The sequence below is a fragment of the Pantherophis guttatus genome, chromosome 2 (genome assembly GCF_059756535.1).
Source record: "Pantherophis guttatus breed Tessera chromosome 2, ASM5975653v1, whole genome shotgun sequence".
Taxonomy (NCBI): domain Eukaryota; kingdom Metazoa; phylum Chordata; class Lepidosauria; order Squamata; family Colubridae; genus Pantherophis; species Pantherophis guttatus.
In genome coordinates, this window is record NC_142064.1 from 279980347 (window position 1) to 280007549 (window position 27203).

The 27203-nt window shown below is 43.0% G+C and overlaps 1 protein-coding gene and 1 long non-coding RNA gene across 5 annotated transcripts in view; both read left to right on the forward strand.

Moving 5' to 3' along the window:
• The window catches only part of LOC117668107 (zinc finger protein 197-like), a 19543-nt gene extending 3611 nt beyond the window's left edge, over positions 1-15932 (forward strand). For 2 of the 4 annotated variants that reach the window (XM_034421799.3, XM_034421798.3), the window contains exons 2-7: positions 5600-6094; positions 8607-8724; positions 8825-8880; positions 10586-10688; positions 12105-12188; positions 12592-15932. In XM_034421799.3, the coding sequence (XP_034277690.2) occupies positions 5696-6094; positions 8607-8724; positions 8825-8880; positions 10586-10688; positions 12105-12188; positions 12592-13442 (1611 nt within the window). In that variant the 5' untranslated portion in view covers positions 5600-5695 and the 3' untranslated portion in view covers positions 13443-15932. Of the gene's footprint in view, positions 1-2512; positions 2987-5599; positions 6095-8606; positions 8725-8824; positions 8881-10585; positions 10689-12104; positions 12189-12591 lie in introns of those variants that run through there. The other 2 variants (XM_034421797.3, XM_034421800.3) reach the window with 2 other exon arrangements.
• Positions 15933-20268: 4336 nt separating this feature from the next.
• LOC117668118 (uncharacterized) lies at positions 20269-25268 on the forward strand. Its single transcript, XR_015731823.1, has 2 exons — positions 20269-21683; positions 21890-25268. It is a non-coding gene; the product is annotated as an uncharacterized LOC117668118 (long non-coding RNA).
• The last annotated feature ends 1935 nt before the right edge of the window (positions 25269-27203 follow it).

The following is a 27203-nucleotide window of genomic DNA, read 5'->3' on the forward strand; positions in this document are numbered from 1 at the left end:
CTTCTCATCCAAGAAGCTTCTTCAGCTGTGGGGGGATAGTGGGGAATGGAAGGATTTCTATTCCTTGCAGACAGCTGGTCATTTGCATCCTTTTAGAGCAGGGGTCTCCAAACTTGGCAACTTTAAGACTTGTGGACTTCAACTCCCAGAATTCCTCAGCCAGCTTTGCTGGAAGTTGAAGTCCACAAGTCTTAAAGTTGCCAAGTTTGGAGACCCCTGTTTTAGAGGGTCGTTGAAGCACTTGGAGGTTTATCTGTGTCCTCACGGTCACCTGAGTGCTGCTCCTGGTTCCTGTAGTCTGCAATTTAATCAGCTGTCTTCAAGGAATATAAATCCTTCCACTCCCCACTATTCTGTCAGAGCTGAAGAAGCTTTTTGGATGAGAAGCGAAATGTCTTCGCAAGAAAAAACCAAGAAAGTCCAGTGGCCTCCTGAAAAAGCACCTTTAGGACAACCATGACCTGGATGACTAAGAATCTCTACAAACTATTTATTTTATTAATTTAAAAAAAAAATTAGTTTGTCAAACATGTACAAGGTAACAGGTATAAGTATAAACATCGACATGAGCACATGAAATGAGTACAAATAAATGGGGACAGAGGACAGGGACGGTAAGCAGGCTGGTACACTTATGCACGTCCCCTTTACGGATCTCTTAGGAATGGGGTGAGGTCCACAGTAGACAGTTTAATGTTGAAGCTGTGGGGGTTTGAGGATGTAACAATGGAGTCAGGTAGAGCATTCCAGGCGTTGACCACTTCGATGCAGAAGTCGTATTTTCTGCAATCGAATTTGGAGCGGTTTACCTTGAGTTTGTATTGATTGTTTGCCCGTGTATTATTGAGGTTGATGCTGAAGAAGTCATTATTATTATTTTATTATTATTTATTTGATTTGTATACCACCCTTCTCCAGCAGGACTCAGGGCAGTGAACAGCCGAGATAAAACAGAGCATACAAAATTTAAAACACAGTTTAAAAAGTAATTAAATAATTTTGGGCCACAATTTAGAACAACCCAATTAAAAACAATTTCAAATTAAAACCGAAATGGATGGGATCAAGCCAGCCCAGCTAGGTGAAATAAATGAGTTTTCAGGGCCCGACGAAAAGTCCGGAGGTCTGGTATCGTGCATATACATTGACAGGTAAGACATTGTAGCACACAATTTTGTGTACTATGCTTAGATCAGACCGCAGGCGGCGCAGTACCAAATTGTCCAAGGTCAAAATTTCAAGCCTGGTGGCATAAGGGACTCTATTGGGAGTAGAGGAGTGGAGGATTCATCTTATGGACTCCTAGTGTCTACTAGCATTAATTAACCTATTTTAAATCTCCGTCTGATGTTTGTAAACTGTATGGATGATACAGAAATACGATTTGCATTCTTTATTCTTATTATTTTTACACTATATATATATATAGAACACTATATATATATATATATATATATATATATATATATATATATACACACTCTATATATATATATACACTCTCTCTCTCTCTCTATATATATATATATATATATATATATAGAGAGAGAGAGAGAGAGAGAGAGAGAGAGAGAACAACTTAGTTTACGTAGGTAAAACCTGGCTAGAAAGAATATGCACATAAAAGCCTACGAAAAAGAAAAAAACACATTGTACCTTTACAGGGAGGATATCTGAGAAGTGGGTGTGGCTCACTGATGACGCCTTAAAAGGCAGAAATAGCTATCTGAGTCTCCCAGAGAGCAACACAGAGTTGCAGTTTGTCAGCAGAAAAAAGGCCCAGAAACTTGTGAATGAGATTTCACAGAACCAGGGCTGTAGAACAACTTAGTTTACGTAGGTAAAACCTGGCTAGAAAGAATATGCATATATATATATATATAACAATGGAGTTAGGTAGAGCATTCCAGGCATTGACCACTCTGTTGCTGAAGTCGTGTTTTCTGCCATCGAGTTTGTATCTATTGTTTGCTATGTTTAACTATTATTTATATTGTTTACTATGAAGAACCCTTGCGGAATTGCATCGTTGGGATGTTCTTCATAGGCCTTCAGGCCTTCAATCATCCTAGTTGCTCTTCTCCGTCCTTCTGGAGGACACCTTTAGGATTGAGCGATCTGATCTCCCTGAAGTCCAAGGGACTCTCAAAAGTCTTCTCCCACACCACAATCTGAAAGCATCACCCTGCTGTTCGAGGGATACATAAACCCGAGGACCATCCAGGAGCCTGGATGCAGAGGGGTGAAGGAAGCCTGTGCAATACCCGGCGGCCACCAGGGGGCAGCCAAGCGGCCCATTTCATTCTTGCCCGGGTTTTAGGGCTGGGAGCCGCTGGGAAGATGCAGTTGCAAGGCAGCTCATCCCTTGCCTTCCAAAGCTTGGCTTGGGCTGCCCTCTGTGGGCCGTCCGGAGTTTGCCCCCAGGCTCTCCCCTCCTGGCACCAACCACGTCCGCGCAGCCGTCCAAAGTAGCTTTGCCTTCTCTCGTTGGCCGAGCCCCCGCCTCCCTCTTCTCGCCCCGCCTCCCGGATTGGCTCCTCCTCCCTCTTTCTGGGAAGGGAGGCCGGGAGCGAAGCACAAAGGGAAGCGTCGGTCGCTGCCTCCCACCCTTCCCCCCCCCCACCCCGCGAGGAGATCCGTGGTTCCGGTGAGTCCCTTTGCAACGCTCGGCTCTTTTCCGCCTTGCAGGATTTAAAACCGGGGTGCAGTGATCGCGTCCCCCCCTCCCTCCTTCCTACGCTTGCACTACAACTCCCATTGTCCCCAGAGCTCCTTGCCGCAGCTTCCCACGTGGCTGGCTGGCTCCCTCGCTTCCCCACGCCCTTCCTTCTCTTTCCCTTCCCATCTTTTGCACCGCGTCTCAGCGCCCCCCCCTCTCCCCCGCCACGCTATCCACTGGGGTCGTGTCCTTGCTTTCGATGTCCCCCCCCTCCCCCATTCCTCAACCCACCCACCCCCGCCGCAGGCCAATCTTAGCCATCGGAGAGTAAGTAGCTCCTTGATTTCTGATTTCTTTCCCCCTTCGAAAGTAGGACGCGAGTAAAAGACGAGGGGTGGGGGGAAGGCGCCTTGGGGGGGGGGGAAGGAATCCTCCCTTTTTTAAAAAAAAATGGGAATATCCATCTCTAGGATCCTTTCCAAGGAAGGATCCCGCCGCCCTTCCCCAAAGCGATCCCCCTCCTCCTTACAAGGAGAGAATGTGGTGGGATGATTGCACCGGATTTAGGAGGGCTGGGATCCACAGGGAGGTTTTTATGCGGTGCAAAAATCTGCGTGGGTTTCTGAGGATTTTTTCGCCTGTAGGGTTGAAAGGTTTTTGTTAAATCCCTTTCTTGAGGATCACTCAGGGAAAAAAAAAACCCACACCAAGCGTGGGCAGAGAAGTGTGATTCCTATAAAAGCCAAAACTGGGCCTGAGCTGGGTGGGTGGGAAGAGGATCCTTCCTGCCTGTCTTTTCCCCCACCTGCAATGTCTTAATTTCCTTGTTCCTCTTTTTGGAGGAAGAGGAAGGGCTAAGGTGAAAAGCGCATTGGGAAGAAAGCAGATGCAAAAATTGCAGGCAGAGGTGGGTGGGAAACAGAGAGATGTTGTGGTTAATTTGGCTGGAACTCTGGGTGGAAGCTGAAGGTGGAAAAGGGCCATGAGGATTGGAGCCCCAGAGAGGATTCTCCTTTTAATGCCCACCCCCCCATGGGCGAAAGACTGAAAAGCACCCCCAGGTTTCTCCACTTATTCTTCAATAGTTGGTGGCATCTATCAGTTTCCAAACTAGATAGCATAAATAGAATAGAAGAATAGGGATAGGATGATGATGATGATGATGATAATATTTTATTTCCATTCCAGGAGGGAATGAAATAGAACAGAAATAGAAAAATAGGGATAGGACAGGACATTATGTCCCGTCCTGGAAGGAGCTCCCCCCGGAGATACGGAGGATCCTGGATCTGCGTACCTTCCGTCGCGCGCTCAAGACGTTCTTATTTCATCAAGCTGGCCTGACCTAAGTTTTTTTTCCCCCCTTTTTAAATGGAAATTTTAAATTTGGTTTTAAATTATTGGGGTTTTAAAATTTGTTCAGCCAAATTATTTAATTTGTTTTATTCTATTTTAAATTTTGTGTTTATATGTTTTATTCTATGGCTGTTCACCGCCCTGAGTCCTGCGGGAGTAGGGCGGTATACAAATTCAATAAAATGAAATGAAAATGAAATTGGCCAAGTGTGATTGGACACACAAAGAATTTGCCTCCACTACATATGATCTGTGTACATACAAGCAACAAGTGATAAATCATTAGCAATAGCACTTAGACTTATCGACTGCTTCACTGTGCTTTACAGCTCTCTCTAAGCAGTTTACAGAGTCAGCATATTGCCCCCAACAATCTTGGTCCTCATTTTACCGACCTCAGAAGGATGGAATGGATTAAAAAGAAAAGGAGCGGAAGGGAGATCTGACTTGGCTAGCTATAGGTAGTCCTTGGCTTACAACCGTTCATTTAGTGACTAAAATTACAACGGCACTGAAAAAAGTGACTTATGACCATTTTTCTGCTGCTGTAACATCGTAATCTACAAATCCCCAGGGAGAAACTAATCTGGCCGTCTGATTTTTAGAAATACCGTTTAATCTCAGCAATGTAATTTTGCTTGAGACAGGAAGGTGGTGAAGAGAGAGGTGAGGATGGCAGAAAAGATTATGGGTAGGTCACTTCCTTCTATCCAAGACATGGCATAAAAGTGATGCTTGAATCGAGTCTGCAGGATTATCTGGGATGCTACACATCCTCTTCACAACCTGTTTCCCTTGTTACCTTCGTGGTATCGTGGACATCTAGATTCAGTCACAGTTTTGTTCCATATAGCTTGTGAACTCTCTCAAGTTTCCTCTTTCCGCTATATATTCAAAATGGACAGTGATTAATGTGTGTGTGTGTGTATCAAATTTAGATTTTGCTGATATAGAAATAAAGGGAGACTAGTATAGATCTATTAAAAACTATTTAGCTCTCATCAGCTAGCCATACCCTTACTTGGATTTGAACTTGTGCTGCCTGCATATTAGGCAGTTGTATTAACCTCTGAGCCACAAGTTCTCCTCCCTTTATCAGCTTGAGCCAAGGGAGAGATTAAGTGTTGAGGGCTCCTGGATTGGAGCTGAAAGGCGAAAGGGATGCAGTATGCTCCCTCCCACATGCTGGGGTAGACCAGGTGTCTCAATAGAAAAACACTTAATATATATACACACACACATACATGTAGGTAGGTAGCAGGGGTGGGTTTCTACCGGTTCGCACCAGTTTGGGTGAACCGGTGGTGGTGGGAGGCTCCACCCACCCACCCAGACATCATCAAAAATGCTCTGCGTAGAAGCGCCGCGCCTGCGCGCTACCGATAGCAAACTGGTAGCCCAGGATTTGAATACCATCTCTGGTAGGTAGGTATATAGCATGTGTATACGTGTGTTACAGATGTGCATGAATAGATATATACTTTTTCTTTCGAGTGCAGGCAACAAAATTTCATTTTTAATGTGGACCAGTGTGCTCACAGTAAAAAATGACAATAAACGTTATCTCTTCTCTTTTCTTGCAAGTCCTAAGGCTGAAGAGTTTCAACCATCCGAGCCTCCGGAAGAAACTTGGCCGTCCAGCGGCGTGAACTTCTAACCTGTTTGGGGCAGACTTCGGAGATGGAAGACCAAGATTTGACTAGCCTTGAAGCTGGAAGAAGCCTCGATGTCCTGGATGTTGGAAATGGGGCAGAATTCTGGGGGAAGAAAGTGCAGAATATCTTGCGGGGGGTGCACACTTGCTGGTCAGAACAGCACAAACGGTTCAGGGAGTTTTGTTACCAAGAAGCGGAAGGTCCCCGGGAAGTCTGGAGCCGAATTCATGACCTTTGTCACAAATGGCTGAAACCCAAAAGGCATACCAAAGCTCAGATCTTGGATCTGGTGATTCTGGAGCAGTTCCTGAAAATCTTGCCGCCAGAGATGGGGAACTGGGTTCGAGAGTGTGGGCCGGAGACCAGCTCGGAGGCCGTTGCCTTGGCGGAAGGATTCCTTCTGAGCGAGATAGAGGGAGCGCAGGTAAGGGTATTTTCATCGGGTGCCTAAATTGTTGGCTCGATTTTTGAAAGCAATCCGAAAAGCTATCCTTTTCTGAATTTCACCCAAGAAAGAAATAGCCAATTCCAGTGTAGCAGAGCACTGGACAAATGGACACTCTCTATTTGCACATTATTAAACTGGGTTTGCTTAACCACAGTTTGTTGAATGAAGTGTGATTGCTTAGATCACCTCACAGGCTGACCTATCAAGTGTACAATTTGTAGAAATCATTATCGGAAGTTCTTCCCAAACTCTTAAGAGTCCTGGCAGTTGCCAGCAAGAACAGAAATACAGCTAGTCCTCAACTTACAACAGTTCGTGTTGTGACCAACATCACTGGAAAAAGTGACATGATTGTTTTTCACACTTATGACCATTGCAGCATCCCAATGATCATTGTGATCAAAATTAAGATGCTTGGCAACTGACTCATATTTATAACGGTTGCAGTGTCCTGGGGTCACATGAGTCCCCTTTGGTGACCTTCTGACAAGTCAATCAATAGGGAAGCCATTCACTTAACAACTGTGGCGAGAAAGTTCGTAAAATGGGGCAAAACTCACTTAACCATCTCACTTAGCAACAGAAAATTTCGGCTCCGTTGTGGTCGTATGTTGAGGACTACATGTACCATAAACCTTTATGTGCTTGAGGAACATTGTTTCCCAGCGTTTTAAGAAAACTGTCAATTGGATCGATGTCTTGGCAGGAATCATGTAAAGAAATTGGTGAAGAGAGGGGTCAAAGTTGACTGCTGAAAGACTGAAATAGTAAATAAATTATTGAAATATTAAATTAGACCATTAAGAGAAGATCTTTCGAGTGGTGCAGTGGCCTAGAGGTAAAGCTCTCACTTCACAATCGGGTAGCTGTGAGTTTGATCCTAGGTAGAGGCTGATATTTCTCTCTAGGCCAGGGGTCTGCAACCTTAAACACTCAAAGAGCCATTTGGACCTGTTTCCCACAGAAAAGAAAACACCGGGAGCCACAAAACCCTGCCCGTGCCTGACTATTTCTTGAGCGGCCACAAAACTAGCATATGTAGTTGAATTAAACATTCTGTTTTCTTCTGAAACTTTTATTTTCTTGGATTTATCCATGGTTGGCCTATCGGGGGTTGAAAAGCTCAATAAATCACATGCCGATGGGTGTCACACATTGACGGTTGTGACGCATATTTTGAGTGACAGGGAGGCACAGCAGAGAGGTGAAAGAGCCACATGCGGCTCCAGAGCCGCAGCTTGCTGACCCCTGCTCTAGGCACACTGAGAATATATCTGCTGAACAAAACTCCGCATTGGTGACAGGAAGGGCATCCGGCCAGTAAAACATTCTGCTAGCTCCATTCAGTTGCCCAGACTCCACCTCGTGAGAATTATGGGGTCGTTAAAAGATAAAGAAGAAGATTGAGAAGAACATTCCCTTCCCTAGCCTTGAGATACCCTGGTGGTGGTTGGTTAATTGGTTTGGTTTATATAATGGCCGACCATTTAGGTCCTAGCCAGATTTGGCCTTGCTTACCTTTTTCAAAATCAGCCAAGTTCAATTAGATGCTATTCCATGAAGATCTTGCTGTCGTATCCATGTAGTTTTATTGGTAAAAAAATGGAAGTGGTCTGTCATTGCCATTTTATAGCATTAATTAATTAATTCCAGTCATTCATTTCTACATACATGTTACTTTTATAGGTAGTCCTTGACTTGCCACACTTCGTTTAGAGACCGTTCAAAGTTACAACGGCTCTGAAAAAAGGGGCAAACCAAGTCATGCCCAAAACTTCTTTTATTAACCAGTCGTTTTAATGGAAACAAGCAAATCCCAAAAGATTTGGAAACAGGTAGTAAAAAAGCTAAAAATTGTCCTGCAGAAGAAATAACTTTTCTTTTTCTTTTTTTGCAAGACATAACCTAACTAGAATGTGGACATTAAGTACGTGGTTAAATAGGTTTAAAAAAGGAGTGTCGAACTCGATTTCATTGAGGGCCACATCAGGGTTGTGTTTGACTTGAGGGGGGGCAGTGTTGGGGGCACCTATAGTAGCCTGAGTGATCTGCCAGCAAAAATGAAGCTCGGGAGGGCTGCGTGCGGCCCTCGCAAGCTCCATTTTCGGCTGAGACGGCCTCCTGCAACCCTCTGCCAGCGAAACTGGAGTTCGGGAAGGCCCCGCACAGCCCTGCCCAGCTCCGTTTTCGCTGGCAGAGGCACCATGGGCTGGTCCTTCATTGTTTCCAGAGGGACCCGTGGGCCAGATCTAAGCACCCTACGGGCTGCATTTGGCTCGAAGGCATTGAGTTTGACACCCCTGGTTTAAAAGGCGACAGGACAAAATCATAGCGATTTTGAAATCAAGACTCCTCATTTTCATCCCTGTTGGTTCTTTGAGCAAACTTCCATAACGCCTATAATTTCCTGGCAACGTGAAGAATTGAACCCACGTTTGCAAAAATGATGAGTAATTTTCTTTGCATGGATTCTTCTTCCTGGTTTCAGGCGCAAGGGATGCTGGCCAGACCTGCCTCTGAGTTTCCTGACCCGGACAGTTTATCAGCCGCCACTAATCCAAGGCCACCATTTGAGAAAATCCTGATTGATAAGGCCACCTCTCTAGGTAAAGACCAGCGGATGGTATTTCATTGAATCAATCGCCTTTTCTCACGATCCAGTGTGAAAGATACAATGTGTAAAATCTGTCTTTGTTTTACCTGCAGAAAATCAAGTGGCCATTGATGGTGGGAGAGGAACCGCTTCTCTGCAGTCAGATCAGGTAAGACAAGGATTACGCAGGGAAGCGCAGCAGGGGTGGGTTCTACTTACCCTTAGTACCGGTTTGCAGCGGGACCGCGCGCATGCACTTGCTTTGCTCACGTGCACTTCTGCGCATGCGCAGAAGCTTCCTGACAACATCCAGGTTGGTGGGCGGAGCCTCCTGCTGGTTTTACTACCAGTTCTTGTGAACCGGTCTGAACCGGGGGCAACCCACCACTGAAGCACAGGAGTAAAGATGTCTGCAGGATGAGTGGCTTTCATCAGAATGACAGAAACAGGGCTGTCCCTTTCCAGCAGAAGCTTTGTCCCTTTCATACATGATCCATAATTTTTTAAAAAAAACAGAGCTTGCCGAACAAACTGCGAAAACCTTTGACTGGATTTTGTCCTTTACAAATCTGTTGTTCCCCATCCAGACCCCCATAGCCTCCAAGCACTGCAAGAGGGCAGCCACAGAGTCACTTGAGTCATGGGAATGGAGATGGAAAGTTGAATATCATCAGCACACTGATGGTACCTCATCCCATGTTGGCACATGATTTCACCCAGCTCTGAGCTGAAGAAGCTTCTTGGATGAGAAGCGAAATGTCTTCAAAGAAAAACAAGAAAGTCCAGTTGCCTCTTGAAAAAGCAACTTTGGGACAAGTGCAACCAGTGTTATTTCTGTCCCATAACCAGGCCTGAATCCTCACTGGAGGGGATCAAGATACTCCATTTTATTCAGAACCCTCTGAATTCTATAATCTTCCTTAGAAAGGGAAGGCGGGAGATTGGACAAAAATTGTCCAGACTAGTGGGATCAAGAAATGTTTTTTTGAGGAGGGAGTGAACTGGGGCCTCCTTGAAAGGTCCCAGAGACGCCTCCTCCCGCAGTGAAGACTTTATCACTACCTGGTGGTCACCATCTTGGAAGCTTTCACCAGCAAGAAGGATGGGATCTAATTGACAGGTGATTTTGCCAACAGCATTTAGGACCCTATCCACTTCATCAGGTTCAACAGGCTCGAACCATTTACAAATAACTGAATAAGACCCAAAGGTGCTTTTTTTCAGAAGGCAACTGGACTTTCTTGTTTTTTCCTTTTGAAGAAATTTCGCTTCTCATCCAAGAAGCTTCTTCAGCTCTGACAGGATAGTGGGGAATGGAATGGATGAGAAGTGAAACATCTTCAAAAGAAAAGAAAAGAAAGAAAAAAACAAAGTCCAGTTGCCTTCTGAAAAAAGCACCTTTGGGACAACCATGACCTGGATGACTGAGAATCTCGACAGATTTTAACTGAGTAAGACCTTTCCCCAGGTATCTCTAATGCAGTGGCCTTCAAACTTTTGGGCACCAGGTACAGGTTCCGTGAAGAAAGGTTTTTCCATGGACCAGAGGGGACATGGTTTTGCATGCTGCCTGCATACCGTGGATGGGGCTCTGCTTGTTTGCGGGGCATGGTTGGTGGCATGCCCGCAACCAATGTTGGTCCACCTACAGGGGTTTGGGGACCCCTGCTCTGATGGACCTCTAACACCCACAGGTTCCAACTGGGAATGAAACTGAACAACTTTGTTCCTCTTGCCTTGCCTTGTATTAAACAAAAGAATAATGTTTTGGCTTTGCATGATGTATTTTAGTCCTGTCATCTCTCCGTTAAGAAGTTTGAAGGCAACTGAGAAAATATCGGCTTGTAGAATAACATGTTTTCTTCTTCTTTTAGGGCTCAGGGCCTGTTAACAAAGTGGCTACGGAGGAAAGGACTCCATTAGATCCAAACCAGATGGACACAATAGAAGAGAATTATGGGATGGTGCCGTCTCTGGGTAAGTTTTCATCTTGGTTACGATAATCAGAAATGACTGCCATCCATTGTGCTAATTGGTGCCCTGTGGGTGAGTCTTAGAGAACAGTAGTAGCTCATCCATGTGCATTATGCCAGAGCATGAAAAGCAGTGAGAATAGAATGTGAGTCAGTTGTCAAGCATCCAAATGTAAATCATGTGACCATGGGGATGCTGCAGTGGTCGTAAGTATGAAAAATGGTCATAAAGTCACTTTTTTCAGTGCCGTTGTAACTTTGAACAGTCACTAATCGAACAGTTGTAAGAGGAAGACTATCTGTACTAAAAAGAACTGAGGAGATGCCATAAACAATCACCTCAGCCTAATTTTTATTTTTATTTTTTTAAATTTATTTATTTTCTGCCTTTACTATTTTTATAAATAATAAAACATACCTAATATTCTTTCCTCCTCCTACTTTCCCCATAACAACCACCCTGTGAGGTCAGTTGGGCTGTGAGAGAATTACTGGCTCAAGGTCATCCAGCCCACTTTCATGCCTATGGTAGGAGTAGAACTCACATTCCCGGTTTCTAACTTGGTAGAACTTAGCCACTAGACCAAACTGCCTTTTATGACGTTTGTGGTGTCCCGGGGTCATGTGATCATGTTTTGCGACCTTCTGACAAGCAAAGTCCATAGGAAAATCAGATTCACTTAACAACCGTGTTACTAATTTAACAACTGCAGAGATTCGCGTAACAAATGTGGCAAGAAAAGTCGTAAAATGGGGCAAAACTCACATAACAAATTTGTCACTTAGCAACATAAATTTTGGGCTCCATTGTGGTCATTAAGTTGAGGGCTACCTGTATCTTCTTTTATCACCCTTAATATCTTCGGTTATCAACAGTTTCAGACATGGATGTTAGAGATAGACAGAAATTTGTGAAGGGATTTACTGATTCCGTCAGGATATTGCTTGTAGACTTTTCAATACCCAATTAGGTAACATCATCAGAGATAGTGAGGGTGAGGCTTTCTCCCTGTTTACTTACAGTAGCACTCCCATCAACACTAGCAAGGTAAGCTACTGAATATAAACAGAGACCAAACCCCACACCAAATAGGAAAAGGGAGGTATGTTGGATATGTTTGCCACCCTGAGTTATTTGCAAAAATAATAAAGACAGAATAGAAATAAATAAAAACTGACACTAGCTTAATTCATACTAACTGTCCAAGATTGCCTGTGTGTTCTCTATAGGAACCTTCAAACTGTCTAGCTAACCTTGTTGCTCTTCTGTGTGTAAGAACTACAAATACTTGCCATTCGTGTTTTAACTTTAATTAAGCAATGGGCCAAATTTAAAGCCATAATGGTTTGATACCATAAAATGCTCCTGAAGTAATTTATGCTGTTGTTGTTGCTTTCTTTTCTTGGTACTTTGTTTCAGTGCCCCAAACTAAATTCACGTCATGGCAGGAAGTAACTGAGGATTCATCTGTCAAGGATTCGCAAGAAGAAGAAAGACCAGCAGGTAAGCATTCAGTCATGGGTTCACACATTGCCCTAACCGATGGTTTGCTTAGCTATGTTTGTTGAATAAATTATAATCAGCTGGATTCACAAAGCACATTATACCCAAACTAAACAAGCTAACTTTTGGTTTGTATGTTCTATTGTCTCAGTGTTTGTGCCAAGTCACTTTGCATTTATTTTGTGATGGTTTAAAGAATAAGCCAGTTATAAGCTGTGAAGGCATAAATCATGGTTTACAAACCATACTGCATGCACAAACATAAAACTCAGTCATAATGTGGTTAAGTATCACTTTGGTTGAAGGTATTGTCCAAGCACCATCTCTTCTTTGAATCTAAGAGCTCTTCCAGGATTGAGGGTAAAGTTTTCTCTGATTACATTCTTTTTATTGATTTATTCAGATGACGGAAAAAGCAGTAAACAGGACAAACTGAAGTCTGAAGAAAAACAGAAATGGGGAGAGAAAGCTGTCCCTTTTGAAGAGGCTGACTTCTCTCAAATTCCAAAATTAGAAGATTGTACCGAAGAAATGAAAAATACAAGCCATAGTAGAGAAAAACCACCGAAATCCCTTGAGTTTGGAGGTGGCTTAAGTGAGCGGGTAAGCCTTCCTAAACCGCAGAGAGCACATTCAGGAGATAAAACCTATAAATGCTTAGAGTGCGGAAAGAACTTCACAAACCTTAAGTCACATCAAAAGATGCACACAGGTGAGAAGCCATACAAATGTTCTGAGTGTGGGAAGAATTTCCGGTACAACATGAACCTGAAATCACATCAGCGAATTCACACTGGGGAGAAACCATATAAATGTTCTGAATGCGGAATGACTTTCAGCTACAGCATGAATCTGAAATCGCATCAAAAAATCCACACTGGGGAGAAACCGTACAAATGTTCCGAATGCGGGAAGAGTTTCAGTCACAGCATGAACCTGAAGTCGCATCAGAAAATCCACATGGGAGAGAAACCCTATAAGTGTTCTGAGTGTGGGAAGTGTTTTACTCACAATGTGAATCTGAAGACCCATCAAAGAATTCACACGGGGGAAAAACCGTATAAATGTTCTGACTGCGGAATGACGTTCAGGTACAGCATGAACCTGAAATCACATCAAAAAATCCACACGGGAGGGAAACCATATAAATGTTCCGAGTGTGCAAAACAATTCAGTAACAGCTCAGACCTTAAACTGCATCAGAAAGTTCATACAGGGGAAGAACTCTCTAGTGCTCCCAAGGAACAAGTTTAAAGTCGGCGCGCAACCTGTAAGAAGATAATGCAGTAAGGATATTGTTGGTTGTGGGATCCTGCTTTTCACATCTTCTATCCAGGGGTGTTTACAAGAAGGGGTTTAAAAAAGTCAAGAAGAGAGCCATGGCCATGTGATTGAATCCCTGTCCCTTTTAACCTGTGCTAAACAGGAATCGCATAAAAAAACCCCCAAGGTTTAGATCACACGGCCATGATTACCATCTAGATCAGGGGTGTCAAACTTAAGGCCCGTGGGCCAGATCCAGCCTGCAGGGTAATTAAATTTGGCCCACGGGGCTGGCCTGGAAATGACAGAGGAGTGGTCCATGGTGCCTCTGGCAGCCAAAACGGGGCTTGGGGCACATGCAGCTCCCCCGTGCCCCGTTTTGGCCATCAAAGTGCTGCAGGAGGCCGTCCAGGCTGAAAATGAGGCACGGGGCCGTGCGTGTCACCTGTGCCCCGTTTTGGACGGCAGGGTGCTGCAGGTGGCATCTGTCCCATCTTGGTCCCCACCCACCCACCCCAGCCCGCAGAGAACTACAATGCTGATCCGGCCCTTGGAGAAATCCACTTTGACACCCCTGATCTATGTTTGATGTTTCCAATACCTCCTGCAGTTTTTTCTGCTTGCCTCAAAATACGAAATGAACTAAGCCTTGTAAAAGTGCTTAGTGTTTGAGATGAATTTCACTGATAGTCTTAAAAGGTTGAATTTCAGCAGAGGACAACTGCATGTTTTATGCACAGAAGTATCCCAGGTTAAAATTGCATCAAGCAATTCAAGGGAAGTGAGAAGCGATGCAAATAGTCCCATATCTCAAAACAACCTTCAGCCCTAGCAAAAGTCTTGCATCACATCAGGGAATGTAGATAGGGGAGAATCATATTAAATTGTAGAGAGTAGATAGGGAAGAATCGTATTAAATTGTAATATAGACTGAAAGATGGGGAAATTTCCAGTGATCGCATAATACTTCATTTTTAAGAGATTCCATGAATTCAGTGGAAAGAGATGTAAATAATCAAGGATCAATTTTTATCTGGCCAATCTGTAGCCAAGAAGGGTTCAGCATGGTAGGCCAAGATTCCTTTGCTCCAAACGTGGCAGAAAATTCCTTCCAGTACACCTATTTGTGTTTTTAATTGGGTACCTAACTAGTGACCTCAAATTAACTTTGGCCAAAAAATCCCCCATCATTATAGTTAATACTATAGCTGATTTGTTGGGTAGTGGTGGTTTTTTTAAAATATCTCCATACTGTCACAGCAGTAGTCCCCAAACTTTCCGTCTTGGCCCGGGTGGTGGTGGAAGGGGATGGTTCCGTGTGAGTAACAGGCACACGCACAGCCCCATTTGTGCAAGTGGAGCTTGGCACTCAAGCACAAGTGCCCACCACTCATGCAAGTAGAGCTATACATGTGAGGTGCAAGCGCTTGCCACTTGCATGAATGAAGCTCCGCACACATCTCACTTGCCGCTTGTGCAGCCTGGTTCTAAACCAGGCCTGGGGGGGGGGTTGGGGGACCCCTGCTTTAAGCAGCCATTTTTAATAAATCAGTGTTGTGCTGCCTGCTTATCTTTGTCCCTGACTTGCTTTTAATTCAAGGTTCCCAAAGCTCTGGAAAAGAAAGGTGGAAGTATCTTTTAAAAAAAACAAAACTGAATTTTCCTTGTGGGGCAAGTTTTTCAAATGCATATAAGCCTTTGTAAATTTTACTACTTTGTTGGTAAAGAACTCTGGATAGTGTACATAATTTAAATACTGTGGAGGATGTGAGAGTTGATCGAGGAAAAATTAAAATTGTTGAACTGCAGTGCTCTTATTCTTTCTGTTGCAACAACTGAGGCAAATGGAACCCCATGGGTGCTTTCAAGTGAAATTTGAAGGAGGAATTCCTTTGCATCTCAACTTTTGGCTTGTAGGCTTTAAAAAGTCAGTGAATCAAGGAAAACCTTACTGACAAGTGATCACATCAGTTTAAAATTTAATCTGCATTCTTCTTTCTCTGTTTGTTTTTTGCTTGCATCATATCACTTTCAATTTTCTTCAGTCCTCATTGTCCATCCCATTCCACAATCTTCTTCTGAAAAAAATAAGATCTGGAGTACAGAATTATCTTTATTTCCAAGAATGTCTTTGGTTTCCACATTTTCTCAGGAAAATGGTCTATTTTTTTAAAAAAAAATATGGATATAGCACAATCTGATGTATCGTTCTTGTTTTCCAGAAAAATGTAATTTCAGCTAGATATTGATGGTAAATATTGTGGTGAGCCAGAAAATGTTTCGGTGAATGATATAACCATCCTGTTTCATGATTAATTTTTTTTCTTTGAATTTGGTCCTATCTGTGTTTGCCATCCATTTTGAGAAAGGACAAGTTCCATCAACCGTTTTCTTTGGGTATCAATGATACTGTACACTCAGAATTTGTAAAGTAAAAGATTGAGGGCCTTATAATTCTTATAATAAAGTTTCATAATGAGATGTTAGGGATTTCATAAGTATTTTCTCCAGTACTCTTAAGTCTCCTAAAGAATTCCCATAGGAGGGAGTCCTATAAGTATATAAAAAGCTATACTCAAAATGATTAGCTTACCAAAAAGGGATCCACATCATTAAGAAATGCATACAGGGTGGAAAGAGCTTCAGGTAAGACTGTTACTTTAGTTTGAAGGATATGGATCAAGAAAGAGAAATAATAATGGATACAAACAGCAGGCTACATAGTGGGAAGTTATTGACCTCATCTACTATTACTTAGGTGACTGAGGTAACCAAGTTGATAAATGTACAGTATAGTTTGGACTCTTCAGTTGTGAGATGCAGGCAATATGCTACCTTGGTGCATTCCGAGTTTGGTTGTTTTCTTGCAGATGGTTCCCTAGCACTGATGATGTTACCTAGTTGGGTAATGAACCATTTGCAAGAAAACAACCAAGCTCGGAGAGCACCAAAGATCCCGCATTTCAGCCCAGAGCTACAAATATTCTTGTTTATTGGTTAATGATATTTTATTTATTTATTTATTTCCAAAAATTTATATGCCACCCTTCTCCCTAAGGACTCAGGGCGGCGAACACAGGTTAAAACATACAATAATAAAAGGTAACATAATTAAAATTAAAACAACAATAAAATAATAAAACCCAAGGATCAGGGTCAACCCATTTGTTGAAACAGCCAAGTCTTTAAGTCCCAACAGAAGGAGCAGAGATCAGGCGCCATCCGAAGCTTGGTGGGTAACTCATTCCAGAGGACAGGAGTGCCTACAGAGAACGCTCTATCCCTGGACGTCGCCGGCCGACGGTACCCTGAGGAGGGCAGCCCTGTGTGAGCGGACAGGACGGTGGGAGGCGGGTAGGATATGTTACATCTCCCAAGAATTAGGATGAATATTTGAAAGGTGCTGTGAAAGCCTGACCTGAGGAGGTTTTAAATGAAGGGGGGGGGAGAGGGCAACCCCCCAAAATAACCTGGCAAGTAAATATTAGGGCAGGTAAGGATATGACAGATGGGGAGATACGAATGCAAATATGGGGATAAAGTTATATGATCAATTTCAGGGTCTCTACAAATGTACAAAGTATGCAGTGAATAGGAAGAACATGACATTTCAAAGCATGGAGGTGAATATAATCTAATACATGGTGGGAATGAAACTCCTACTTGGAATGCAAAGAGTGAAGGATATAATGAAAAGAAGGGAAGAGGAGGAGGACTGTAGGTGTGGAAAGCCCAGATATTTTTGAGATTGAGGAAATTGAGCACAAGGGCCTAGTCAAAAGTGTAGGAGTGGTAAGTCTTGAACCTCTCTCTGAAAATGAATAAAATGTTTGAAAACGTCAAGAAATAATTAAAAAAGGGCAGCAGGGTGGAGGACCTGATTGAGGTATAAAATCTCTGAAAAAAGAAGTGACATGCAAAAAAACAATAGCCTCAGAAAATGTTAGGGTCCGAGGATCCAATGAAGGAGATTGAGAAAAGAACAAAGAAATTCGTTCCTACAGCAAAGCACTTCATAACAAATGCTATGATTGTCATCAATCTCTGGTCTTCATTCAATACAGTGGCTTCTTTGGTCTTCCATTGAGAATTTACACTGATTCTGTCTTGCTTTCAGAGGTATCCATATTGTTTTGCTTGCAAAGTAAACTTTCTGGAAACTAAGAAAGGTATAAATTCAGTTCTCGGCAAAGGAAATCAAATTTGCCATGCACCAATTTGTGGTCATTTCAAAGAAAATCATGAATTCATTTTGTGTAGATGGTCTAGGATTCTAAAAAAGTTCCTTAGGTTTAATCTTGTCTTAATTTCATACTTTATTAAGATCATTTTTAATTCTGTATTTAATTCCTCCTCCTATAATGGATGTTTCTCCTCAAATTCCTTTATTAAACTGCTCCTATATTTAGCTAACTGTTTTCTCTCCCTTATTAAATCAATTCGACTTTGCTCACTGAGTGGAAATTGCCATCTCAGTTTCTTCACACTTCTGTTTCCTGAGGTAATTTTATTGTTGTAAAACTTGGTTATTTGGTAATTTTATCATTTAGCAACATGGTTTCTTTCAGTATTTTTCCCCTTTCAGGATCTCCCATTTTACTCTTCCATAGCTTCACATGCTAGATGCCCCTGCCACCATCTTTTATCCCCTCAGATCAGGGGATAAAAGTGTTTCTTAATATCTTCAATACAAAAGCTGGAAAGTCCTCCTGCGGAGAGTCACATGGGATTACTGGATTGTTTTACTAGACGTACAGCATTGCTTTTCTACATTAGATGTTCCCCACAAGTGGGGAGTAATTTAGCTCCGCCCCTTCAAACATTCCCCTTCCTGAATATTTCAAATGTCTCAATAGCAGTTGAAGTGGGAAGTTTCAGAGTCCTGCAACATCAGGGGTTCTCTTTAGGCAAGACCAGAGACTGGCTCTTGGCCAACATCCAGTTTCTCAACTGCCCTAACCCTCTCCATAAAGAAAAGGGGTTCAACCTGAGGGCAGTAGAAGTTGTAATTGATGGAAACATCAAGGAGAGAAGCTCCTTAGAAATAAGGAGACATTATCTGATAGAACAATTAATTAGTGGAACAACTTGCCACCAGAAGTTGTGGGTGCTCCAACACTGGAGGTTTTCAAGAAGAGAGGTTAACCATTTGTCTGAGATGGTATAGGGCAGGGATGGCTAACCTTTTTTTTCCTTGGGTGCCAAAAGCGTGTGTGCCCACACCCATAATACAATGCCCCCCCGCACGCCTATGCATACGCAATCCGCCCTGCGCTGCCTCACCCCCTTGCGCAGGCACGTGAGGCCTCCCCGTGCTCCCCCACCCCCTGCACATGTGTGTGCGACCCCCCCCCCGCACCCAATTTTGGGCCTAGCAGGCCTCCGGAGGCTGGAAACTATCCATTTCCAGACTTCCAGTAGGCCCGCTTTTCACCTACCCAGAGCCTCCGTGTGAGCCCTGTACTTACCTGGCATCCAAAACGGGCCAGGTGGAGATTCCTAGGAGGGTTATGGGCATGCGCACACGTCTCCCGCATGTGCGGCAGAGACCCCAAAATCAGCTGGCTGGTGGGAGGCGTGCACACATGCGTGGTGGAGCTGATCTAGGGCGGCGGCTCGCGTGCCCACAGAAATGCCTCCTAGTGCCACCTGTGGCACGCATGCCATAGATTTGCCATCACGGGTATAGGGTTTCCTGCTTGAGCAGGAATTAGACTAGAAGATCTTCAAAGTCCCTTCCAACTCTGTTATTCTACCCTGAACTCTAAATCTTGATTTTGGTGAACATTCTTCAGAATTTCTCCCTGTGCCCAGAGTTCCCGTAAGCATGATTTACTGAGCAAGGCATTATTGCATGTGTTCTTAGATAGGACATAAAACCACATATTAGTAAATTCCATTGTGGCTTAGTATTGTCATGAGAATCAAGATTTACAGGTAGTCCTCAACTTACATTTAGTGACTATTCAAAGTTACAATGACACTGAAAAAAGTGACTTATGACCATTTTCCAATAAATTGTTGAATATTTTAAACCATGGTTTATGACTCAATGCTGTGTGGGCAGGAAAGGTTCGGAGAAATGATATTGAGGAAAATGCAATGTGGAAAAAGTGCACATATAAATTTTTTAATCCTCAGCGAGGACAGTAGAATCTCTTGAAAAGGAGCGAAACCTGTTTTTCCATAGTTGGTCTCCTAATAATTCAGCTATCATTCCAACAAAGTTTTGGAGTTCATCTCCTGCTCAATTGTTTTCAATTGAAAACTCAGTATTAGAAATGAAAATATGGGAAATATGGGAAAATATGGCCTTCATTTGGGTTTTAAGGGTGAGGAGTTTAAGGATTTCCATGTGGTTTCCAGACCTGAGTTGACAAGGGAGTAGAGGGAGGGCAGGGGATGATGGTATACTGGGGATGGTGTTTTGGAGCCCCACGTGGAGAGAAGAGCCACCCATGCCATCTATCAAGGAGAGAAGCAACCTGGAATTGAGGAAAAACTTCCTAACAGTGAGGACAATTAACAGTTTTCCTTCAGACCTTGAGGGTCTCCATCACTGGAGGTTTTTATGAAGAGACTGGACAGTCACTTGTCTGAAATGGTACTATAGGATCTCCTGCTTGAGCAGGGGGCTGGACTAGAAGACCTCCAAGGTCCCTTCCAGCTCTATTCTGATTCTCTTTGTCAATCTCTAGCCTTCCTGGGCTCCCACCTCATTTCCCGTCCAACGTCACTCAGGATCCGATAGGGGGCGCACTCTATACAAATAACAGGGTTTCGCAGAGAATAGCTTTTGCTCCGGGAAGCATCTTGCCCGGTGTTTGCAGGGGAGAACAGGAAGTGGTGTTTCTCACGCCGAGGGCGCGGTTTCCAGCACCGGCATTCTCTCCAAAAGCCGGATCGAACCTTGGAAACGAACGCGGAACATCGTTTTACGAATGCTCCCTTACGCTCTTTTCTTCCAGCGCTGTCCGGCCGAGAGATCAATAAATTCATTCATTCATTTTCTTTCCTTCCATCCATCCATCCACACAGCAGCCTGGTTTGGGAAGCACCTCCTTCCGGGGCTCTTCTTGATCCCGGGAGCGCTTCTTTGATCCACTGTGATTAGGCTAACTTAAACCCTCTCAAGATTCCAGCTACTGCGCTTCCATTCATCTGCTTCACTTTTACACCGTGCGGAGGTCGCCTACTTCTGCAAGGCGCGCCCTTTCTGAGTGAAAAATTGAGTTCTATTCTATTCCGATTCTGATGTGTACCTGTGGTGGAAGTGGCATAGTCTAATGACTAAGAATTTTGCCACCCCTTTGCAACTATCTTTCACTAATATTGGGATCTGCTGTTTTTGTTATTGAGTCTTGCAAACCACCCAGAGTCAACTTGTGGATTTAGGAATGTAGTTTGCAAACATATTGAATAATGAAAGGAAGTTCTTGTCAGTGTTTTGGATTATAGGTTTCTGCTCATTTTCATTCTTAGCCTGGAAACTGAAGATACTTCCCATAGAATCCAGTCATGGAGGGGAGAAATTACTCATCCTTGAAGAGAACTGAAGGGGGCTCTCCTTCCCATTCTGCTCCCATCAGTGAAAGTGGTTTTGTAGATTCAGAAGAGCCTTTGGATTTGTTTGGACAAGCAGCAAGAACCAGGCAGAACATTCTGGAAGAAGCAGCCACCCACTGCTTTGTCCACTGTTGCCCTTTCAGGGAGCTATGTTATAAGAAAGTTGAGGGACTCAACTATAAGAAAGTTGAGGGAAAGTTGAGAACCATGCCCTTAAAACCTTCCTTTTCCAGCAAGCCGGGCTGGCCTAATTTTTTAAGTGTTTTTAAGTGTTTTGTTTATTGTTTTTAATTAACAGGGCCAAATTTATATATATATTTTTAACTGTATTTTAATATTTGTACTTGATGTTTTTACTTGGCTGTTCACCGCCCTGAGTCCTCAGGGAGAAGGGCGGTATACAAATTCAAAATAAAATAAAATAAAATAAATAAATAAGTATGCAGCCGACTCCACCATTTTTATGGTCAATGGCTGAGGGAAGAGGACCGCATGAAAGCTCAGAGGCTGGACTTGGTGGCCCTGCAACAGTCCCTGGGCATTCTGCCCCCAGAGATGGAGGGTTGGGTCTGTAAGTGTAGAGCAGAGACCAGCTCCCAGGCAATGACCCTGACTGAAGACTTGTTCCAGAGTGACGTGGAGCAGACGTTACAGAGAAAGCAACAGGTGAGATCAATGTGAATGAATTCTTACATATTTCCATTCTAATGTAATTAGAACAATTTTAATAAAATCATGTTTTCATTAGATAGATCATTCTATCCTAGCTTGTCTGATGGTTTCCAAGTACAGGTAAGTTTCTTTTTCCAGTGGGGCTATAGAGTTGGGGCAAGGGGTAGTAATGTTCTCTTTTCTCTTGATTGCTGTTTCAGATTCATAAGCCTTTCATGGAGGTGACCACCCAACCTCCTAAAGCACCAGAGAATGTGTCACATCTCCTTCAAGATCCGGTCTTAGAGGGGATCTCCCAGGAAGACCCATCTCAGAAGATACAATCAGCTAAAAGAAGGTTCCTTTCGATGTATTGGAGTCCTTGGGAGCATCTAATATCTGAACACTTTTTATTCATAAATTTCTTTTACACTAATACTGTATGCACATTGCCCTTTGGACATGGTTTTTCTCCAGCTCTTTTAAAACATGTTTAAAATTGTTTCCTCTGCCTTTATTCCTCTCAGAAAATGAAACAGTTAGTTAGTTAGTTAGTTAGTTAGTTAGTTAGTTAGTTAGTTAGTTATTATTTAAATTTCTATACCGCCCTTCTCCTTTCGGACTCAGGGCGGTGAACAGCCAAAAATAAAACATTTGTACACAAAAGTTAAAATAGTTTTAAAATAATTAAATAAAGTTTGGCCCATAATTTAAAACATTCCAATTAAAATCAGTATCAATTTTAAAAACCAATATAAAATCAGGCTAGCCCGGCTAAGTGAAAGAAATAGGTTTTAAGGGTCCGACGAAAAGTCCGGAGGTCTGGGATCACTCGTATCTCTGGGGGTAGATTGTTCCAGAGGGTAGGCGCCATCACAGAGAAGGCTCTCTGTGCAACTGTACCAATGGAAAGGTGTCCTTTTTGTGGTGAAGCAGAAACAACAGTTCTACTTCCAAGTCAGGTAGGGGGAAGATTCCACCTCCCAACTGCCACAAGGTTTATTCAAAGAATATGCAACTCCCTCCAAAGTGGTCTGAATCCCGTTTCCAGAGCTAGTTTATTAGCTCTGATCTAGCCATTTTTTTTCAAAGCATAAGCAGGTTTCCAGTAATCTGATATAAAGTCATCATACATTCATAGGATCTCAAATTACTTCTGGAGGAATTCTCCCAACAGTTGTCCATCCACTTGTTCAATTAAGACAGTGTGTCCTAGTGAATAACATAAGGCATTGGTTAAAATGTGGAATATGAATATCTTAATACTTGGTGGACCAAGGGAATGTTAGAATGCAAGTTGCACTTTACTCTTGTCTGTGGAATTGCAGCGGTGGGGAAGAGGTTTGGTGCAGCGGCTTCCGGATTGGACCGGATCGCCTGGTCCGGTAGCAATCTTGGCCGGTGGTTCAGTGATCCAGTAGTGATGGCGGAGCAATGCTCTGCCCACCTGCATGTCATTACTTACCAGGAAGTAATGTTGTGCGCATGTGACACACGCACATGCATTGCATGTGCGCTTCCGAACCGGGAAGGAAGGTAAGTAGATTTCAACACTGATCTTATGGTCCAGAGCGTCTTATAGTACACAAAATACAGTAAATCAAAATAATTATAATAATAAAAGGTAAACTGGGTGCCTTTCCAAAAAGTCAGGGATGGCACTTTTAAAAAATATGCACATTGACAATACTTTGATCAGTGAATTGCATTTTAAGATGGGATTGGACAACCACTTGTCTGAAATAGTATAGAGTTTCCTGCTTCAGCAGGGGGTTGGACTAGAAGACTTCTAAGGTGCCTTCCAACTCTGTTACTCTCCTATTCTGTTATTCTGCATAATGCAGCATTGCTTGGATCCAAATATGTACTATGCATACACATCATGACATTCTAGGTTCTTGGGAAGAATGTGGTATATATGAAAGCCAACACCAGCTTAAAAAGAGGCAGCTGTGGTTTCACATTGTTGCAAACAGATACCGGTAATAATAATAAGACTTAGAACTTAAACAACTCATGGTTTTTTCTGTGTTTTTTCTTTTCATTCTGAACAGTTGACAGGCAGGACCCTGAGGATCATAAAAAACCAAGTGTGAATTCTTTTAAAAGAACTGAAACTGGAAAAGGGATATTCCAAAATCAAGGGAAACCAAACATGCCTGAGGAAAACCAATTAAACAATAGGAAGAAAAAATCCTCTAATTTTCAATATGGAGAAAATCTCACTTTCCATACCCAATTTCACAAAGAAAAAGGAAGCTGTATAGAGGTTGGAAAAATGTTCAGCAATAAGTCAAACACCTACAGGTATAGCAGTATCCACATTAAAGAAAAGCAGCTTGAATGCTTGGAACATGGAAGAAATAATGATTTAAATTTACATCAAAGCATTGAGGTAGAAAAATCATATAAATGTTCAGAGTGTGGGAAAACCTTTGATGAGAACAGTACTTTTAACACCCATAAAACAATCCAAGGAGTGGAGAAGTCACATAAATGTACAGAGTGCAGAAACAGGTTCTATACCAGCAATGATGCTACTGTGCATAAAAAATCCCACACAGGAAAGAAACCATATAAATCCACAGATTGTGGAAAGAGCTTTGCCACAAGTGGTTCTCTTACTGCCCCATAAAAGGAATAACACAAAAGAGAAACATTTAAGCGCATAGAATGTGGAAAAAGCTTCAGCCAAAGTGCTTCTTATGAAAAGATCCACATAGGGATGAAATCATCCCAATGCTTGCAGTGTGAAGAGAAATTCGATACAAGCAGCGATCTCATTACTCATAAAAGGATCAATACAAAGGAGAAAGGGTTTAAATACATGGAGTGCGGAAAAAGCTTTACAATGAAGTGTGGTCTTACTTCCCATGAAAGGATCCACACACGGGAGAAACCATATCAATGCATGGAATGTGGAAAGTGCTTTGCAAGTAGGAGTTACCTTCCTTCCCATGCAAGGATCCATACAGGAGAGAAATCGTATCAATGCATGGAGTGTGGAAAGTGCTTTACAATGAGACGTGGTCTTACTTCCCATGCAAGGATCCACAGAGAGAAGCCATACCAATGCACGGAGTGTGGAAAAAGCTTCATTTGCAGTACTTACTTCTCATCAAAGGATTCATACAGGGGAGAAACCATATAAGTGCAAGGAATGTGGAAAGTATTTCAACCGGAGTAATTCCCTTCGTTCCCATGAAAGTATCCATACAGGAATGAAACCATATCTATGTATGGTTTGCGGAAAGAGATTCAATAGAGACAGTGATCTCATTTCTCATAAAAGGATCCACACAGAGGAGAAGCCATATAAATGCACAGATTGTGGAAAGAGCTTCACTTTTTGAACCCAGAAATAAGCGCTTGGCCTAATTTTGGGGGAGGTCTTATTATTTTGGGGCGCATGGAGCAAGATGGGGCTCCTCATGCCGTCTTACCTGATTTCCAGCTCTGCGTTTAAATATTTTCGGGGGGAGACTTATTTTAATGAATGCGCTGAAAAACCCAATTGAGCTTATTATCAGGGGATGTCTTATTTTCAGGGAAACAGGGTATTACTTATAACCATATTAATGGCTTTGCTGGCAACCTAAACTATTTGCCTTGACATTTTTAAGCATTATTTATTTCTTTACTTAATATACTAAGTCTTTAGTTACAGTACTACCACAGCATGTTTATACCAAAATACACATCATCTTTTAATGACCCCATAATCCCTTGCAGAGTGAGCCTGGGCAACTGAATGGAGCTAGCAGAGTGTTTAATGGCCAGATGCCCTTCCTGTCGCCAATGTGGAGTTTTGTTCCACAGATATATCCTCACTGTGCCCAGACAGAGAAATATCTGCCTCTACCAAGAATGAAACTCACAGCCTCCTGATTGTGAGGCGAGAGCTCCACCTCTAGGCCACCACACCACTCCTTATACCAAAATACATATATGGGCACTCTTCCTAAAAAAGAAAAGTTAGGATCTTCCAGCTGGAGAATCCTTTCCTGAAAAATGACTTTGGGGCAGAATCCCTCAGCACTACCGGTAACATCATTTTACTATAAGAGGATAATTAGCTTACAAAATAATACAGAATTTCCATAAAGTTGGAAGGGACCTTAAAGGGACCTTTCATCTAGTTCAGTGGTCACCAACTAGTGGTTCGTGAGAAAATTTTGGTGGTCTGCAAAAAAATTATTTGCATTTTTTTATATTGCACTAAATCAGGGGTCCCCAAACTACACCCCCTGGGCTAGATACGTGCAATGAACGTTTGTGTTGCTGTAGAGTCTCCCCCTTTGGGGTCTTTTTGTGTGGGAGGGGGGCAAAAATTCTGACTTGGGGTCTGCTTCAGCCTCCTGGTGCAGGGCTTTGGGCGAAGGCTGGAGGGAAGTGCCGCTGATGGCAAGGAACCTTGTTCCAATAGGACTGCATCATGGCCTGGAACTGGCTGACCATCTCAGCCCGCTGAGCCTCCAGCGGCTCAGAGATGCAGGAACTCTTAGCCCCGCCCCTTCCAATGGTTCTTTTCTGAAGGTTCTCAAGATGCTCCAAAGGGCCATTTTTTCTGAGGGGGAGCCTTGGCCAGATCCGCCCTCTTCCCCGCAGGCTCCAGACAAAGGAAGCCATTTTTCTCTGTTCCAAGTTTGTCTCCGGCATTTTTCGAAAGGATTGAAGCCGCTGCTTGCATCCCTGGGAGGACCAAAAGGACCAGCTGAGGTGCTTTTCTCCTGGAAGCCCCAGCTGCAGATAACGGGAGGGAGGAGAGGAAGCCCGAGTTTCTATAGCTTTACTATAATAGTAGTGAACTCCATGGCATTGGCTTCCTAGTCTGGTCTATCTTGCCAAGATAACAGTTGGAATGGGGGGGGGGACCTATTTTGGCAAGGATGAAGAAGTTTGGCTTGGCTCTGCAACCAAACAAGTCCGACACAGACTTCAACGGAAAATTAGAACTGCAGAAAAAACAATTGCTACCAACCTGACTTCCATTGAGGACCTGGATACTGCACGAGTTAAAAAGAGGGCTGTGAAAATATCTACAGACCCCTCACATCCTGGACATAAATTGTTTCAACCTCAAAAAGTTGCTATAGGGCACTGCACACCAGAACAACTAGACACAAGGACAGTTCCCCCCCCCCCATGACATCACTGCTAAACAACTATTTCCCACAACACTGTCAAACTATTTAGTAAGGCTGTATTACTATTATTCTTCTCATCTTTCCTATTATGTCTCCCCTATTTATGACTATAACTTTGTTGCTTGAATCTTTACGATTCATATTGTTTTAGTTTCCTAGTATGATTTATGTTGATTGCTTATTTAATATTCTATTGTAGAAAGTTAGCACCCACCCCTCTATCCTGGAAATATTCCAGGAAATATTAAAAAGGCAAAATATTATACCTCCCCGGATGAGAAAAGGAAAAACATGTTCTTGAAAAGCAGCCCCCACCTTTGTTAACAGCCCCAGAAAGACTGAGCCATCCTATCTACAAGACAAAAGGCCTTCAGCCTTAGGGTGATAG